Genomic DNA, 20,461 nt, shown 5'->3' on the forward strand with positions numbered 1-20,461 from the left:
ATAAAACCCGGTTCAAAGTTCTTGTCTTTGTTTTTATAATTCTTTTTCTTAATGTGTACTTTCTAAGACTGTTTCTTCTTACAATACATATCAAAACAATATTTTTTTTCTAATAGTCCAAAAACTGTATAAAAACTGGGTTGGTGCTTAAAAAGAATCATGTATTCTTACAATCTTTATTGTTCTGACAGAAATTCAGTACAAGCTAATCTGGTTTAGAAGCCTTCAATAACAAGTGCCCTTCCAATTGAAAAATATAGCTAATAGGTAGTTAAAACGGTAGTTAGCCTTGAACTAATACATTCAGCACTATAAAATGGGTTGAAGTGAAACAAATTCCCCGTATAAATACATAAATACAAATAAAAACCAACAAAGGTCTTGCTATCACATGTATTCCACGTGAGCGATACGTACCTCCACATATACAGGTGGCGCTAGAGGTTCTTCCGCTTATTTCTGCTTCTTCGCTTATTCACAGAATTTCAGTACACACCCATAGCAACACAAACAGCAGCACCCTGCCAGAGCAGAAACGATGAAGCAGTCCAGACATTAGACACACGTCAAAACAGCAGACAGAAATCAGCCGCACAGGTTTATTTGCTTTAATTAATGAGCAACAATGCAATCGGACGACGCCAGATATTTAAAACGGTGAGTGTCTGTGTAATGCGAGCGAGCTCTGTCATTAGCTGTAGTGGTCGAGCTTGAGCATAACACTGCATTAAAGTAAAAACACAATATATATATGTGCCTGTGAATGTTGTTTTTCTAAGGTGTAAGTCATTTTTCATGTATATGTACAGCTTTCAAAAAGTGCAGGGAAATTATGACATCAATTTATATTTATGTGTCTTCAAGTGACGTTTATATGGACATACTCCTCATCATCATCATCACCACCACAATATCATCATTCAGCATATTAAACAGAGTTATTGAATTAATAAAATATGTTTGTACGTATATTTAAAATGGTACTGAATGTTTACATTAGTTTACAGTGATATTTAATGTTGCTTCAGGTTTACTATTTTGGATCATTTCTGATAAAAACAAAACAAGAAGGATAACAAAAAAAAACATGATTGTTTTACCAATAAAATACGACTTTTTTTAAAGATAAGCTTGATGCACTGAACATCTTTTATAGGTAACTCAAAACTTATAACTAAATTTATAACTATCAATAATAATCTGTAATGTGTTGTGCTCAGGAAATATAAGGGTGGCAGTTTAGATGTCCACCCCACAGAAAAAGCCCTTGTGGTCCAATATGAAGTGGAAGCTACAATCCTAGGAGAGACGGGAGACCCGATGCTGGGAGAACGCAAGGAGTGCCAGAAGATGTAAGATCATTCAGATAAATGGAGTAGTAGGAAAACTGATCGTGTGATAGATTTTTTTTATAGCTAAAACTTTCTTCCGATTGCAGAATCCGTCTGAAAAGCCTGAATTCCAACACGGATATTGCATCTTTAGCACGGAAGGTAGTGGAGGAGTGTAGACTCATTTCCCCTTCCAGACTTCCTGAGGTGGAGCAGTTATTGTTTTATCTGCAGAACCGCAAGAAATCTGCTGGTAGGCTGAGAAGAATACAGTAAAAAAAAAAATAGAAAAAGTGCTTCAGTGCTAAAGTGATTGTTTGTGTTTATTCAGAAAAGAAAGAGAAGAAACAGATCAAGCCAAGAGACCTGACTCCTTTTGAAGGCATAGAGGTATAGTTGAAATGAATATTAATTTGTTTTTGTGTCACAAATGATATATATATATATATATATATATATATATATATAAATGATAGTTCTTATCAAGTCCTCAACCAAAATGTATTAAAAAAAATTGATTTATTTAATGCTATGTTTCATGCAGCTTGATGAGGAGGCCAACATTAATAGCATAGAGGACTATGTTGAGCTTCTGTATGAGGACATCCCTGAGAAGATCAGAGGAGCTACACTCATCCTCCATTTGGCCCGTAACCCTGACAACCTGGAGGAGTTGCTGCAGAATGGTGTGTTGGACACTGGAGCTAATGGTTAAAATGTCTTTTTTAAACAGTTTAGGATTTTTATCTATAAACCTCCCTCATAAAGCCTTACTTTAAATACATTTACATTACCATATAACAAAGCTTTGGTTTGCTCCTCATGTATGATTAAAAGGATAGTGCCCCTAAAAAAAATTAACTCACTCATTTACTCACGCTCTTGTTGTTCCAAGTTTTGTAGGATGCCATATTAAGACATTATCATCATATCTTTGCAGTCATTCTCATTCCATTATTTTACGTACTTCATTCTTTCTTTCATAAGAAAATGATCTCTAAGCACCAATGTTTCTGCCCTTACCCTTATGAAAAAGGGCTTGTCATATTAGCACAAATACACTAATATTCAAAATCAGTCAGTAATATTAATAATAATAAAAATGTATCCAGCAAGGAAACATTAAATTGAACAAAAGTGGCAGTTACAAAAAAAATATATATTTCAAATTAATTCTGTTCTTTTGAATCTTCGATTGTGTTCCTTTGCGTTTATACAAAAATATTAAGCCACACTGATGATGATAATAAGTTTCTTGAGCGTCAAATCAACACATTAGAATGATTTCTAAAGGATCACACGACTCTGAAGACTGGAGTAATGGGTGCTTAAAATTCAGTTTAGCTTGCGCAGAAATAAATTTAAATATATATTAAAATAAAAAAAACTGTTATTTAAAATTGTTAATAATATTTTATATTTATGTTTTTACTGTTTATGATCAAATAAATGCAGCCTTAGTGAGAATAAGAGACTTATTTCAAAAGTTATTTTTCACTAAACTTAATGCCACTAACAGTAAACATTAGTAAAATAAAACGGAGTATGGGAATCCATTCATAAAAAAGTGACTCTCTTCCATTTACACTGTCCCTTTGTCTGATCTCTTTGACCACTTTGTTCACTGTAACTCAATCCGTATTTGTAGTACTACAGCCTGTTTTCTACTATCCTTTGACTATTTGCCCTTAAGTATCTTCCATAAAGTCATTTGATTTTTACCCACAATGCATTTTCTCCTTTGCAAGTGTGTTCTTTCTTTTCCCACTAGCCCGTATCCTGAAATATTCTCCATATTCAAAAGTTATTCACAAGCAGCCACATATTTCAAACCGTTGCCATTTTGTATTCACAATATGAGTTCTTTTCATGAGCAATGAAAGCATTCAGTGTTTCGTCTGCTCTCCCACAGAGACTGCTCTGGGCGCGCTGGCCCGCGTCCTGAGGGAAGACTGGAAGCAGAGTGTCGATTTGGCAACCACCATCATCTACGTCTTCTTCTGCTTCTCCAGGTAAACGGGCTACACTTCTGCATACTCTAGCCAAGACTCACTCTTCAGTTTGATGGGTGTTGTGCACGGAGCTGAGACACAACAATGGCGATGTGCCATGAGGAGAATATATTTTCTTGCATGCGCGTCGTAATATTAAATACTCCTATCATAATACAACACATCAGCTGCTGTCAGGACTCATGTGAAAAGCCAGGCTGTAGGTAAATGTGAAAGTTAGAATCATTCTTGAATCTCTTCCCTTCTGATGTTATTTTGCTAAAGTCTGCATTGGTTTGGTTAACATTCATCATGCTCTTGGTGAGCGAGTGTGTTTGCCATGGGTTAAGGTTTTATTTTGGCATGGTTGAATGCATGGTGAAGGTTAGACAAACAAGTTTTTTTTATCTCCAGTTTCTCCCAGTTTCACGGCCTGATCACACATTACAAGATCGGAGCGCTGAGCATGAGCATAATTGAGCATGAGCTGAAGCGCTATGACCTGTGGCAGGACGAACTGCAGAAGAAAAAGAAGGCTGATATCCTTTCAGTGTAGCAGGGGGCGTAGGTGAAAGGGTGACAGGATGTCAGAGAAAGGGTAAAGGTAAAGTCATGCCAAGGGTCAGGGGGCATGGGTGTTATGTTTTAATTAAAATGTTGCCCTTTAATTACTGCTCTGAACACAAGGGTTTAATAGACAAGGTCCTTGACTTTTTGAACGGGACGATGACCCAGACAATCAGAACCTGAAGAAGGAGTACGAGAAAGCCCTGAAGAAGTACCATGGACTGCTGACCAAACAGGAACAGCTTTTGAGAGGTAGAAAACATTATTACCCACACATCCACAAAGAATGGTCTCATTTCACAGCTTAAAGATGTGTTTTGACTAGCCAGGCTCCAATGGAAATTTTGGCTGATGCCAAATATGAATGTTGTGGCTGATTTTGTAAATATGCACTGTTCTATACAAATTAAAAACGATTTGTCCTTTTTATAGTTGATGTTTGTGATTTTCTTACTAGTAATCATTATTTTACAATTCTGTGGTTGCAGAAATTGCACTGCTCTTTTTAAGAAATAAGTACAAATGAAATCAGACATTAAAATAATATAAAGTGCGCTACAAAAGATATGTATACATAAACACTGCCAAAAGTTTGGTGTCTGAAAGATTTTTGGAAATGTTTTTAAAAGAAGTATTCTCATTAAGTATGCATTACCGTAATTTGACCAAAAATGCAGTAAAATCTGTAATATTGTGTATATATTATTACAGTTTAAAATAACTGTTTTCTCTTTGAATACATTTTAAAATGTAATTTATAACTGAGATCGCAAAGCCAATTTTTCAGCAGCCATTGCTCCTTTTTTCAAGATTGTTTGATAGAAGAACATTATTAGTCCAGAAGAACATTATTTAAAACATTGTTTGAAAAATCTTTACTCTAACGTTTGATGTCTAATCCCTCTTTGCTGAATAAAAGTATATTTTTACACAGTACAGACCTTTGAACGATACAGTTTGACCTGAAGCACTAATTGAAACACTCAGTCTGCTTCCAATGTTATCGGTTTTAAAAACCGATTTGAAAATAAATGGATGACTTTCCTGTTTGTGTTTCTGTGCCATCAGTTGCTCTGTACCTGCTGCTGAATCTGTCAGAGGACACTCGCACCGAGCTGAAGATGAGGAACAAGAACATTGTCCACCTTCTGGTGAAAACGTTGGACAGAGACAGTGAGGAGCTACTGGTGCTGGTGGTGTCCTTCCTCAAGAAACTCAGTATCTTCTTAGAAAACAAGAATGACATGGTAAGAAGTACTTTCAAATGCTTTTATCCAAAGTGACTTATTTATTCTGTAAACTTGTAGTAGTACACTGATGCCCTCAAAGCTTATAGGATGCACTAATAGCCCCAGAACTCCATTGATGATTTCATGGGGTGTTAAAAAATGCTGTGTTTAAAGATTGCAACCTGAAAGGCCCCACAAGGCTACACCACCACAGTTGTCACTTTCTTATTATTACTCTCTCCTTTCTAAATCAGCCACACCTGTTCTCATAACTTGTTGCTCATGTGATGTTCTGTATTGCAGTTTAGCTGTACTGTTTAGTCGACCACTTATCCCACACTTCCTCCACCTGCAACCAATCACACACTTAACTCTCGACCGAAGGTTATCTCAGCAGTCATTTATTTGGATCCATTAGTCAGCTAATTTCTGATCTTCTAAATTAAACACATTTGTAGAGTCAGCCACAAAAAGACTATTACGACTTTGACAAATGCTATACAACAATAACACACACTCTTGTATGATTAATTTAATGCTTTCAGTCGTGTGGAGATTGGGGTTCTGTCACATTGTTTGACGCCGACTGTGAATGCAAGGTTTTAGATGTATGCAGTTATTAACGTTGAAGGCTTGATTTGAAAACTGGTTCCAGGCTGTGAACGGTGGCTTTAATGGGGATCACGTTTCTGCTGGGCTGTCCGTCTGTGGCTGTGTTTGACCACAGCTGGAGCAAGCAGATGTGTTAACAAGCAAAGCCACAGGCACAGAAAGAACTAACTGACAGACCTGACAACGGTCTCCTACATCACTCAATCACTATCATCTCTCTCTCTTTGATAGGCAGAGATAGATACAGTAGAGAAGCTGGCAAAACTGGTGCCCTGTGAACATGAAGATCTCCTGAACGTAACTCTTCGCCTCCTCCTTAATCTCTCGTTTGACACTGGCCTCCGCAGCAAGATGGTGCAGGCGGACCTTCTGCCCAAACTCACCTCACTGCTAGGTAAGATTCCTGTAGGAGATTTTATTATTTTAAATATATTAGAATTATGTTATGTTGTTCTATAAATGATCATTTTATTATTTTTTTTTACATGTATGTGTGTGTATATAGATAGTAGAGATAATCAAAATATATTTTTGTCAGTTTTTATTTAATATTTAATTATTGACTTTTTATTTTATATTATAATTTTTTTTTTTTTAAATTATTATTATTATTATTATTATTATTATTATTATTATTATTATTATTATTATTATTATTATATGTGCTCATAGTAGAGCAAGTGCTGGACAAAAATGGGGAAATACTATAAACCCACATTGCTCATGAAACACCCTGGCCCTATTTTATCTCACGGTTATGATTTCAAATGATTGTTCAAACAAATGAATCAAGTCTGTCCATTTGACAGACTTGCAGTGTTACAACCATTGAGACAGCATAAGTCATAGAAAGTAAATCTACTACTAGTCAATTATTTTGTGTTTGAGGATACAAATGTTTCTTAGCCTCATAAAGCAGTTACAGTCTGGCTCTGTCCTGTCTTTCAGAGACCACTTTCCGAGATTAAACGAAACACACGATTGGTGCATGGACTACATATCCAGGCGTGGTTGGCTTTGGCACCAACAATGTGTTTTTTGCAAGGCCTCAGGGGGGTGTCGTGTGTCCCGTGCAGTTAATGTAATATATTTGTTAAAAAAACAGCTTCAGCTCTAAAGTAAATGTTGTTCTTCCAGCTCGAGGGAAGTCCACATTTAGCGACTTATGGAGATTTTCTCTCTCTCCGTCAGACACGTACAACTACTCATTCTTTATGAACACTTTAGACTGGCTGCCAACAGCTAATGGTCCTTTTGCACTAGTGTGGATGATGTGATGTTCTTGTAAGTATTTTTTTGAAGAAGGCGTGTGTGTGTAAGCGCTGCTTTTATCTGGTCTGGTTTGTAAGAATGTGACATCAAGTCCTGTCAGTGCATTGCAGATGCCTCATGAATCTTCGGCGTGCACTGAATGAGGCTCCTATCTGCTCTTCTGACCTTGCTGATAAGATGAAAGTGAAGTTTGGTCTCCTCTCAGACCTCTTTGATGAATTATCCCAGAACCAAAACCAACTGATCAACAACTCCCTCTTACATCACACTGCAAAAAAAAAAATTCCTTTTTGTTTTTTCTTGTTTATCTATATCTAAACATTCTTAAATCAAGATGCATTTACTTGAGAAGCAAAGTGACAGAAAAATATAAAAGGTTGTTTTCTAAAATATGTATAAAGATTTTTTTCATAAAACAAGAATTAATATATTCTAATGTGTTAAGAACATTGTCACAGGGAAATCAAGGTTATATATATATATATATATATATATATATATATATATATATATATATATATATATATATATATATATATATATATATATATATATATATATATATATATATATATATATATATATATTAGACAGATTTTTCTTATTTTAAGCAAAAACTCAAGTTTTATACATATTTTTTTTTTAAACAAGGCATCGCATCATTTTGCTTCTCAAGTAAATGTATCTTGTAATGTAATTTTTAGATATTTGTACTGGAAAACGAGACTCTTACTTTGTAAGAAGATAATTTTTTTTGCAGTACAGGTGTCTACATCTAAGTGCAGAAAAGAAATCACCATTTCTCCTGTCACACAGCAGACCACTGCTTATATATCACTTATATATTGCCTTCAAATGCTACCCACTGCCAAATTTATGGTTTCAAAACTTAAATGTGTTTTTCTGCCAAGCATTTTATATTGTTAAAAAAATATAAATTAGATTCTAAATTATTTCAACAAATAAAAAATATATGTAATATATATATTGCTAATAGCAAAAATAAAACAATGTTGGCAGGGCATGTACAAATATGAAGTACATTTTATCTAGATAGAATCTAAATAGGTCAACTTCACTAATTGAGTAATTGGTTATTGGATCACAAATCTAGCAACCTGATCCCTGTTTACCATTAAAGTGTAGTCAGTGTCTCGATCAGCTCTAAAGGACATGGGTGTTTAGGATTGTAGTGGTCGCCTGAAGGCCTGGCTGCCGTGGCTTTAATGGCGGTTTGGTGGTGTAAATCTTTCTGGGGTGTAATTGAAGTTTAGCTCTCCTGCTCTCCCACTAAACGCACCCTGAACAGGATAATGAATTTTTAATGGGCTTTTTTCTCCCAGGCTCTGGGGCTGTTTTGGACATTTTTACTGGCCCTTCTCCTCCATCCTCATAAAGGATTCCCCATTTTCCTCTCCCAGTGTGCAGGCCGAGGCGTTAACCCGGGGTTTGCATGTGTATGTTTGTGATTGACCTCTGAGTGTGCGCTAGAGCTCGATTGTACGCTTGTGTGTGTCTTTCACTAATGAGAAGCACATGTTTAGACCAATCGTAGTGCTAGCGGTGCAGAGCAGCTTGGCTTGAAGTTATTAATGGCAGTAAAATTTATGCTTCCTTCTTTTTTCCCCAATTAAATGGAGAAGCCCTTCTTTTTTCAGGGGTCTCTGGAACACATCTGGCTCCAATAGGCTGAGATAACCTTGCCTAAAGGGTCCATGGCTGGCTCCGTCCCGTCCCCGCCCCCTCTTCCCTCTCTCGGGGTCTGGGTCTGTCTGTCTGATTAAGTCAGAGGCTCAGGTTCTTACCAGGTCCAGGTTTCAGTCTGCTTTGTGAAGGGAAACTGTGCTTTCTCAGGGTCAGAATTATCCAGGCCTGAAATAAATACCAGGTCTTAAAAAAAAATCCAAAAATTAACACTGTAATTATTGCAGATGTGATTTGTCTGTATTAACGTTACTGTCCAAAAATTTAGTGTTTGTAAGAAGTTTTATTGTTTTTGGAGAAAAAAAGTACCTTATGCTAAACAAGGTTGCAGTTATTTGATAAAAAAAGTAAAAAAGTAAAAATAATAATATTGTGAAATATTATTGTGATTTAGAACTGTCAAGTCTTCAGTGTCACATGATCCTTCAGAAATCATTCTAATATTCTGATTGGATGCTCAAGAAACCGTTTGCTGCTTAATATTTTTGTGGAAATCATGGTGCATTTTTTTTGAGAATCTTTTGATGATTTCTTTGATGAACAGCATCTGTATAAGTTGTAAGTTTTTTTTTCATCCATATTCAACAGCAGTATTATATTCTTTCTTTCCAACAAAAAAGTCTCACTGACCACAGATTTTTGAATGGTAGGATAGGTCCATAGCAATGACCAAAAAAGTGTCTCATTCCACTCTCTAGTTCCCTATGACGTAAATCCTGGACACAAATTCTTGCTCTAGCAAAGGGCCTTGATCCATTAAATATTGGGACTTGAAAGTGCAATCTGGTGCTGTCCTGTTTATCCTGCTGTGTATTTCTACTAAAGAAGAAGCTGTAGTTCAGGCTACCTTGAATATGCAGAGTGTGTCTGTCCATTCATGGCTTGTGTGTGTTTTTGTTTCAGGAGACGAAGCGCAGAGACAGATCGCCATGTGCATTCTGTACCACATCAGTATGGACGACCGTTTCAAGTCTATGTTTGCCTACACGGATTGCATTCCACAGGTGAGAGATCAGCCTGCATTAGCATGATCTTATAGCAGGGGACAGGAGAGGTCTATATTCACTCTCACATCATGTCAACATTCGGTGCGAACGTTGTCCCATTGCTCCACAATGCAACAGCTTGAAGCTGTCTACATCTGATGCATCAAATATAAAGTTCCAGATCCGTTTCTACTGTTTTCGAAAATGTGGAGTAAGTCAGAACTAGAACAGCATCAGTATACTGTCACTGTCTTGTTGCATTATGATGTTTTGCAACCAGTGTAGATGGTATCAGTTGATCACAAATAACTGGAAAAACCTTGGAAATTCGAGGGGTCAAAAGGTTTGATAACCCAGTGCAGTAGAGAGATTTTTCTTGTCGTCTTTTTATTTTTTTCATTGGGTCACTATGTGTTAGGGGTGTAACAGTACAGGTATTTATACCGAAAATCTTCTGAATGGGTCTTTTGGTTCGGTACGCATGTTTTGTAGAATATGATAGGGGATATATGAACAATAGGGGATAAAAAATAGACAATAAAGAATTAACTTGACGGAGCTCAAGCTTAAAATGCGCGGCAGCAACAAAATGGAAGTGAAAGTCTATATTAGACCATATTCTTAATTATATTTTACTTTACCTGTTAATTGTGTCTTATTTAATTTAGGTAATGTTTAATTAAATCTTTTAGGAAACATGTCAGCCACTGTGTAAATGATTGTATGCCAACAACAAATAGAATTTGTGTAATTTAGAAACAGCATTATGTGCAATTTACATTTTTGCAATGAGTGTTGATTTATTATAGTTAAAAATAAATAGCAATTTAATTTAAGTTTGGGCTATCTGTTGTTAATTGTAACCTTATAGTGATGTGAAAAGGCTAGAACAGAAGCTGAGGTAGAAAATGTTAACTGGAATCAAATTTATTTAAAGAAAAAGCAATTTGTTCAGTAATGTAATATTTAATAAAAAATGTAAAAAAAACACCACGTACACATGTTTGTGTGCTGTTACACCTCTACATATTGTGGAAGAAACTTTCAAATTTAAATCAGATCACAAAAGCAGATTACAGCTAACATTAAAGTGTAAGAAGAAAGGAAATAGAAAGGCTCTTCATGGACAAATTGGGTGAATAGAAGAGGAAAAGATGGTAACTGCAGGCTGGGGGTTACCAAGGTTTTGGTGGGGCGATTGGATGTTGCATGTGAAAGCAGGGCAGGTGCCAGTAAGTCTAGCCACAGTGATTTAGGCTGCAGGGCGGCTGCTATGTGATACTCAGTATGGGACTGTATGCTTTGCATACTCACCACTGCCTTTTTACTCTCTCTCCGGGCCTCCTGCTTATCATTAACATCAGGGGGCGATGTTGACAACCCTTGACCACTTCAGCCCAGGCCTGGACCTCTGCCCACTCCCTTTCCCCCCACGCTCCCTTCCTGGACCCCTACTGTCCCCTCAGGTAGCAGAGTCCAGTCCTCTGTTCCTCTTGGGGTGTGGTGACGTTAGCCAAGCTAATGCAGTGTGACATGTAAGGTTTGTGTCTAAAGTTAGGATTCGCATGAGAAAATCAGCAACCCCTGTATGTCTGGGAAAAGTACAAATTGGGTGCTGGAGTTTGGAAAAAATGTTTCAGGTCTGTCAGCTTTTTTTTTGTGGGACAAAGGCGGGTTTGATTGGAGTTCTAGGTGGGTCAGGACTTCAAGGCGCTTGCTGACTTTGTTGAGTTGTATCTTTCAGGAAAGAAGGGGGCACTTGAGCTTGAAGTTTTTGGGTATGAGTTAACTGGACTAATATTTACTGTATGTTTTTTTTTAATTATTATAATTTTTGTAATTTTTCTTTTATTCAGAAAGAATGCATTAAATTGATCAGTGAAATGACAGAAAAGGCATAATATTACAAATGATTTATATTTTCAGATAAATGCTGTTTTACTTAATCAAAGAAATGTATCACACGTCCACAAAACTTTTCAGTGGCACAGCTGTTTTAAACATTGATAATAATAATAAGAAATGTTTATTGAGCACCAAATCAGCATATCCAAATGATTTCTTAAGGATCATGCGACACTGAAGACTGGAGTAATGGCTGCTGACATCATCACTCTGTGGCAAGTGCTCTGAGTGTTTATTATTTCCTGGTGTTTTGTTTGTAAGGTAATGAAGATGTTGTTTGACTCTGGTGAGGAGAGGATTGACGCAGAGCTCATTTCCTTCTGCATCAACCTGGCTGCCAACAAGAGGAATGCCCAGATTATGTGTGAAGGTGAGAACAGATACAAATGTGCAAACAAAAGAACATTGAAGAGCAGACTCCGTGCTTAATTGAATGTTTCCATTGAAGGCAATGGTCTGAAGATGCTGATGAAGAGAGCACTGAAGCTAAAGGATCCTCTGATGATGAAGATGATCCGAAATATATCTCAGCATGATGGGCCTTCTAAAAATCTTTTCATTGTGAGAGTCAAAACCGAGAATATACTCACCCAAGTTAATTTAGAAATTTGAATTGATGTTTATTCCATTGAAAACTAATAAGCATGTGATGTGTTTGAGGATTATGTTGGTGACCTGGCGGCTCAGATCGGACTAAAGGAAGAGGAGGAGTTTGTGATTGAGTGCTTGGGAACTCTTTCCAATCTCACTATTCCTGATCTTGACTGGGAACTTTTGCTAAAGGAGTACAACCTGGTGCCTTATCTCAAAGACCACCTCAAACCAGGTCTGTCTCAATCAACTTTACTGTTTTATCACGATGGACAATATATGAGAATATTAGTTGCAGGGTCTCACGATATGTGACTTGCTGTTGTTTTTCTTCTTCAGGCTCTGCAGAGGATGACCTCATTTTGGAGGTGGTGATCATGATTGGCACTGTGTCCATGGACGACTCCTGTGCTGTAATGTTGGCCAAATCAGGCATCATTCCTGCTCTAATAGAGCTGCTGAATGGTGGGAAACCTTCTGATACTCAGCGTGCTTTTAAAGTGCATGTTCTGTAATTGTTGTTTTTTTTGACATATGTTAGTGGAAGTTGAGGAATGACAATCTCTTTCTTCCTTCCATCCTCAGCCCAGCAAGAAGATGACGAGTTTGTCTGTCAGATTGTGTACGTCTTTTACCAAATGGTGTTTCACCAGGCCACCCGAGATGTCATCATAAAAGAAACGCGTATCCTTCAGCTTGTAAAACCTGCAGTTGCGTGATGTTGTTGTTCAGTCATACAGCAGTTCCTCTTTCAAAGGTTTTGTCCTTGACCGTTATCTTATCAGAGGCTCCTGCATATCTCATTGACTTGATGCATGACAAAAATGCAGAAATACGCAAAGTGTGTGACAATACATTGGACATCATTGCTGTGAGTATGAATCTATACCTGTATGCTGTTTTTTTCCCCACCAATTTCAAGTTAAGTTATTTCTTAATATTTCAAACAAGGGTTTATTTTTTAAATTTTAAAAATTTTATTTGTTATTTTTTTATTTAGTATTCATTGTAGTTTATTTTAGTAATTCGAAAAAAAGTGCTTTTGCCATTTTTATTAGTTTTTTTTATACTTCTAGTTTGCTTTTCTATTGATTTAGTTTGAATTATTTTATCTCCTCAACTTTATTTCAGTTATATTTCAGTTAATTGCCAAAGTGGCATTAGTAAGTTTTATCTAACACTGATATTTTATTTCAGATTCATATAAATTAGTGGAATTTTTTTTTGACTTCCTCTTTTCTTTTCATTTGAATCAAGAGGGAGACCATCCAATTGTCTTAACCCACACTTTATTGTTATATGGCACATACGGTTTGTAGTCAGGGTCATTTTACATAAAAGAATGTTGGATGAACACCATTGCTAGCGGTTTAAATGTATAAGCTGTTCTGAAGCAGCTCTGTCGCGTGTGATCTGTCCCAGGCCTCAGATTAACGTAATTAGGGTTGGTCTTGAGGCCAAGGGAAGTGTTCCATACATCTGATCGGAAAGGGCCATTAAAGCAGAGAGCCACATCAAAGAGAGAGGAGGAGATGCCTGCTTACTATCATCTGGGGATAATGGACAGAACGCAGATCTGCTAAATGCCACACATTCACATACATGTTGTTGGTCATCCTCCCCGGTTTCTTTTTTTATGTTATACAAATATGAAAATCTGATGAATATTGTTTAAATGAGTTTTTCTAATTTTGACTTGTCATAGCCAAGTCTTTTTTTTTTCTTTGTGACAGCGGGTTTTAACCCAGACAGGAGAAGTCATTCATAATTCATTTTTACATGCTATTTCTGGACATGCTTGATTTTTTTTTCCCTCCCAGATTTATTTATAAAACACCCAAACCTGCTTTGGATCCAAATGTTCAGGAACGTCATGAGCTCAGCTACTTGAAGATTGATTAGCCAGAGTATCAAACCACATTCATCCTGGTGATTGGCCACAGGAGTGCAGCTTGTGGTGCCTTTAATGCTTTACAATGATAAATTTGTGTCTTGGCAGAAAGTGTCACTGTGTGTGCCGGTGAGGCCAGGACTGGTGACAATGAGGCCTGTTTGAGGCCTGGGCCTCAGGTGGCCATCAGTGCCCCAGGCCTTCCACCCCGTGTGGGGATGATCAATCAGAGAGCCAGATTGCTCAACTTCGCTATTTCCACCAACCTCAAAGAGGTTTTATTACGCTCAGTCCCTGTAGAGGTAAAATAAACAGCTACCATGTTATCCGTCTGCCAGGCAACACAGCTCACCTGATCCATCCCACATCTTCGGTATGGCACATGCTGAGAGGCTATACAGGCAGAGCCTCTCTGTGTCCTGTGCTAATAATCTCTCTGTCTTGTGCTAACAATCTCTCTGTCTTTGTCTGTAGGAATATGATGTGGAGTGGGGTAAGAAGATCCAGAGTGAGAAGTTCCGCTGGCATAACTCTCAGTGGCTGGAGATGGTGGAGAACCGACAGATGGATGAGGCAGAGCCTTTCATGTATGGAGATGATGGAGAACCCTTTCTCCAAAATGGTGACATCCTGGAACGGCCAGACCTCTTCTACAGCGCAGGTTATATTGGACGAGGATTTAGATAAATATAGCTGCTTTTAAATAGTAGTTCTTATAAACAGGGGGTTTAAATTTAGTATTTTTTAAAATATGTCAGCATACTTTGAGTTAGTTTTTATTTTTATTTTGTATATCTTTGTAAGCATGATTTTTTTTCCTGGTGTACAATATTGGCCCCATATACAAGATATTTCCTCTGGTATTTCTTTGGTAATTATGACAGTGTTGATTGTTTTCAAACATATTAATGAACTGAAAGTATTGATTGATATGTTTAATAATTAATGAAACATTCCTCTTTGTGATTCGAGATTCTAAATGTGTATGTTTTTCAGTAAAAATAATAAAATAAAAAATAGTTATTGGGGTAAAAAGACATGATTTCAGTTAACCTTTTAATTTTTGTTTTTAGCATTTTAATGTGGTTTTAATTCATTTTATTTAAATAAATTAAATATTAACACCCTACTTTTGGGGTTGGCTGGTTCCACAAAAAATCTCCAATATATATCTTATATATTAATACAAAATATACTGTAATATGTAATCTAGTAAAAAATCCTATATTACTTTTAGATAATTTTTATAATTATTATTTTTGATAATTTTAATTTAAAATTGTAGATATTTTGTTTAAATTTAAATTAGAATTTTAATAATAAATGCAAAAGATTATGAGTAATTTGATGCTTCTCTGTATTTTCTGTAATGCTTTAGCACAGAGGTGCCACTGAAAATTGATCTCTTTGTGATTCCCACAGATGGAATAATCCCAGCAGATGGTGCCATTAGTCCAGAGTTCTTCCAGAATGGAGACCTGTTAGGACCGCAGGGTTTCCCCAGCAGGTACATTTAAATATGATGAATGAGTCAAACTGCCTTTTGTTATTACTGCATCACACACACACATCTTTGTCTGCCAGTTTTGTTGGCTTTAGCAGGAAAGGACTCAAAAATGCTGTGTCAAAGAGTCCTCCGGCATCCCAGCAGGACGCAGCACTCCTTCAACAGTAATACCCTCAGCTTTGAGAGTAAACACAGCTCCCTCTATTCAGCCTTTTCCAAAACTGCTTCAGTTGCCATATACCTACTGTTTAGGGGTTTCAGCACAGCGCTAATGTGATGACTTGATGCTATGATTTATGGTGTGGCCCACTTTGTCATGGGACTTATTGCAAAATATTTGAGCTCCGTTCCAAATATTCAACTCATTAATCAAAGAAGGGATTATTTGATATGGGGCCGTTAGTGATAATACAGTGACCCCTTTACATGATTAGACGGTCATATGTGTTAGGCTTATAACATAGATCTAAAAACAGGGAGAGCTTGCTGAATTATACATTAGTCTCTGAGAGAAAGGATGGAGTGGTGAAGTCAGAGAAGAGGCACTGAAAAATAAGGAGCATGTGGCAGAGGAAGCCATGTTTGTTTTTCACAGCTCTTTGTAAGCGATACCTGTCGAATACACTGAGAGTGCAAAGGGAATTGTGCGGCCTGAAAGTGTGGTTTTCATTTTGTCCGTGTGGTGTTAGAGATCCAGGTTAACACAATAATGAAATCCAGCCTAGGTTCCCCTGCGCTGAATCAGGAGCCAGACACACTGGGAACGGCTCTTTTATAAGCCTTTAATAGAATCACTTCTATTTATAGAATAGCACGGAGCAATATTTCATTTAGCACATAAATAACGCTTAGTTATTTCAGATGGAAACAAATTCTTGGCTGCATTTGCTTGAAAAATATGAGTTCCTCATTGTGAATGTTATGATTAGACCAAAAACACATTACAAGGTAATTAATATAATATTTAAAAATGAAATAAGATTATTTTAAAGCAGTGAAGCATAAAACATTATTTTTGGTGAAATATTGCCAGGGCTAAACAGGACAAGTACAGTTCCGACAAAAAAGTATTTGGACGCTTAAGCTACAAAAAAATGTTTAAATGACATTGCATTAGAAAGTGTTAAACCACATGGCATTTATTTATTTGACTTTTTTTGGATACTTTCTGATTGCAAATATTATGTAACATGTCCAGAGGTAATGTGATGAACAACACCTGTGGTTACTCTGCTGGGACACCTGTGTGAGCTTGAGGGGAACTGACTTCATATATTCACTAATAGAGACCAGTTGGTTTCAAGTAATAGAACAAATGGCTAAATAATTCAAATCAGCTCTGGGAACAGGTCAAGCATGATTTGTTTGCAGATAACACTTGATTTGATATACTACTGTTTGAAGTTTGGGGTCAGTAAGATTTTTTTTTTGTTATTTTAAATAAATGCTATTTTCAACAAGGGGGCATTTAAATGAATGAAAACTAAATAATCATTTTATTAAGTTTTGTCATTCACCCTTGTGTCATTTCAAAACTGTCATATGTAAATTCTTTTAAAATACTTTATGGTGCTTTTTTGTCTTAATACATAGAAAATAGCACTTTTTTTCAAATTTTGTGTTTCATGAAAGAAAGAATTTGAATTTGGAAAGACATGAGGGTGATAAAATGTAACAGAATCATAATTTTTGGGCATCAGAGGAAGGAAAGAGACTGGAAACAGACACTTTCTTGTTTGGAGGTGTCCGGGTTTTTTTTTTTTTTTTTAACAGGATCTCACCTCAGTGTTAACTCTCAGGGGCGACCGGGGCCAGACATGGGGATCTTTTTTCTGTTTGCGTCCAGCCTAAGATCTTTAGATTATCACTAAGTGCACTGTGTCTGTGACCCTCAAGTGTAAAGGGCCAAAGGCTGTGTTTCATAAGATGGTGTGGAAGGATAAACGGTAAAACATCTCAAATGATTTAGTTTAGATTAAATGATTAGACAAATGAACCTAGATGAAAAAAAAGTTGGTTTCAGTCTCAAGTAACATCATTATTTGTGGAAACCTGCAGAAAATGTCATCTTTTCAACTTTCCTGGAAAGGATGACAGCATCCCTTTGGATTGAATTATTTACTGCAAGAATGATTATAACACAAACACACACTTTTAAGGCCTGTCCTTTACCTGGACACTCTTTGGAGTGATCATATGATTTACAACACGCTGCCTTTTCCATCCCATTAACCCTCTTGAACTTATTCTGTTAGTTGTAAGCTTCGGTTTCACCCAAATTCTTTGTTAAAAAAGCTTGAGTAGTAGAGGCTGGATGTCAAAGTCTGAAATTTCCCCAGATGGCAGTGGTGTTCCTCAGAGAATAAAGACAGGCTTGCTGCCCAGAGAGGTGGGAGTGAAGGGGGTAACGCATGTAACCGATCGCTGGAAGTGATTTGGTCTAAAAACAACACCGCATTATGGGAGCTGGAAGGGGCAAAGCAAACAACCCATATTTTAAGAAGACAGGCTGAAGTTGGATGGGTGATGTTTATTTAAAGGCAGATCATACTAGTCCTGTCCAACTGAGGTGACGTGATCCTGTTAGTCATTTGCCTTGAGGAATTATTATACTACTACTGCTTTTTAAATCTAATTTTAAATTGGTAAACACTGCTGGTGTGAAAAATACAATAAAATACAATATAATATAATTCTGTTGGTGATTTGACTTGAAAAATTGACTTCAACTTTCATATATATATATATATATATATATATATATATATATATTTATTTATTTATTTATATATATATATATATATATATATATATATATATATATATATTTATTATTATAATTTTTTTACGACTTTGATTTACAAAGTGCTTCAAAATTTAAGTTAAAAGTAAATCAATCTAATTTATTATAATTATTACTTCTATTTGTGGTATTGGAGCAGTTGTGTTTTAAGCTTGGTAGTTCTGTTTTGCAGGATCAGAGCGCCATCTAGTGATGCTAATGACCTTTATCTAATCCATACAAAAGTAATTTCCTGATAAAATACACATTAACACGATTTATGTTCGTTTTGTGATTCATCTCTTCATCGGTGATGTGACAGGCTGACAGTTGTCTGTGTTTTTCTTCCTCCAGTTCTTTGACAGACGGGTACGGACAGATGGGTGTCACTCCAGCACGTCCTGCCACGGCTTATGGCTTTCGGCCTGATGAGCAGTTTTATTACGGTTACACGGCATCACGGTAGGAGAATGTCAGGAAAGACCTAAAACCTATTAAAAACCAATTAAATGGTTCTCAAAAGATTCTAGTTAAGTCTCTTTACCATTTCGAATGAAAGCAACACTACTGATTTTCTTCATCATCAGTATTTTCTTCTGTGTAATATGTGTATATTACATTCCATGTGAATCTCCATCTGAATGTGTTTTAAGCTGAATGTTCTCAGTGAAGCTATGATTTGCAGCGCTCACTTTGAGCTCGATCATGTAGTTTTAACATGTCCTACTTTAGCCTACTGTGTGTTGCTTGTCAACACTGAAGAAACGAATGGCACCGCATTGCCTTTTCTGTGCAATATAACAAAAGTAGGATTTTAGTTGCATGCTGTTTCAGTGATGTAGGTGAGTTAAGTTATGATCGTTGAAAACACCATCTATTTGTGCATTCAAGCAAATCTGTTTAATGCATGACATTTGCTTAGGTTTCTGGAAGAAAAATATTTCATGTACTTAAAGTCAATCATTGTCATAATAGGATTCCTTCAGTTTTGCATATGTTTACATAAAGCAACTGATCTAATGGTCATTTTAATGATAGTGGGTCACATATGAAATAACATTTTGTTAAAGTCCATTTCATACATGACAACACAGCACAGTGCCCACGGGAACAATAATGTCACTTTACAGTCTTAATATCTACTCACTAATGTGATCGTGCAAAACATTGTTGCCTGTTTCTTTGCTTTTGATACTGTAGCACCAGTTTTATAACACATCTTGGCTTGGTGCACTGCTAACAGCTTCATATGTATTTTCTAATGTAGCCAAACTCAAGTGTTCTTTTGAAATAATACTGGTCTCTTCATGTGCGTTTTAGTATTTATGAAACTCTGTTTCATTGGTGCCTGAGACTTGTCTTGATTACTGTTTTATATAAATTGCCTTTTTATTTAATGTGCTGCAATATGAAATACATAAATTGATGTGCAAAAGCTTTCCTTGCGTATGTTACTTTGATAGAAATCTTTTGCATATGGTTGGGTAAGCAAATGCTTACCTTGTTTACTTTCATTGATTGCAGTGAAATGCTGTGCATCTCATTCATTCTTAATCATTCACTGCCATCATTCAGACATTCCTTAAAAGGGTGGTTATGCATATTTATGAATTGACGGACTGTCTTATTGTTAATGTGGATCTCATAAAGGGAGCCATCTCCATATAACACAGATCTCAGTGGTTTTGCTGAATGTACCTGCAGCGCACATGTGGCAAATGTACTTTACTTGTCACTCAACATTTGTTCATTACAACAAACAGCAGCTCGCTGTCGATATGTCACAGATCCAGATTCCATGGAAAACAAACCTGTCAGGCCTGCATTGTGGGTCTAAAGTAAACAGTCATCCCTGGTTCGTGGCAGACTTTGACAAAGCTTTGCATTTTGGGAAAATGTATAAGAACCTTGTTGTTTAAACTTTGCACATGTTGTGTAGATTGAAAACTACCTTGCTGAAAATGGCACGTTTCTTTCTGAAGGATTTCTCATAAAGATTCACAAAGGACACTTCCTATGATATTCAAATGCAAACAAAGCAACTCATTTTTACATATTAGCTTAAAACAATAATTAAATAAGATGATCTATAT

At 36.4% G+C, this 20,461-nt stretch overlaps 1 protein-coding gene across 1 annotated transcript; it reads left to right on the forward strand.

Annotated features, from left to right (window-relative positions):
- The first annotated feature begins 475 nt into the window (after positions 1–475).
- On the forward strand, positions 476–19,806 carry LOC127984488 (kinesin-associated protein 3). The gene is made up of 20 exons (XM_052587146.1): positions 476–657; positions 1,221–1,352; positions 1,439–1,584; positions 1,663–1,721; positions 1,876–2,017; positions 3,244–3,343; positions 3,737–3,861; positions 4,043–4,141; positions 4,958–5,136; positions 5,962–6,124; positions 9,610–9,710; positions 11,859–11,967; positions 12,046–12,158; positions 12,258–12,423; positions 12,528–12,653; positions 12,774–12,872; positions 12,974–13,059; positions 14,554–14,740; positions 15,502–15,586; positions 18,723–19,806. Exons 1-20 carry the CDS (start codon positions 626–628, stop codon positions 18,832–18,834), a joined length of 2,361 nt encoding a protein of 786 aa, XP_052443106.1. The 5' UTR covers positions 476–625; the 3' UTR covers positions 18,835–19,806.
- Positions 19,807–20,461: the final 655 nt, after the last annotated feature.

Source organism: Carassius gibelio, chromosome B20 (assembly GCF_023724105.1).
Source record: "Carassius gibelio isolate Cgi1373 ecotype wild population from Czech Republic chromosome B20, carGib1.2-hapl.c, whole genome shotgun sequence".
Classification (NCBI taxonomy): domain Eukaryota; kingdom Metazoa; phylum Chordata; class Actinopteri; order Cypriniformes; family Cyprinidae; genus Carassius; species Carassius gibelio.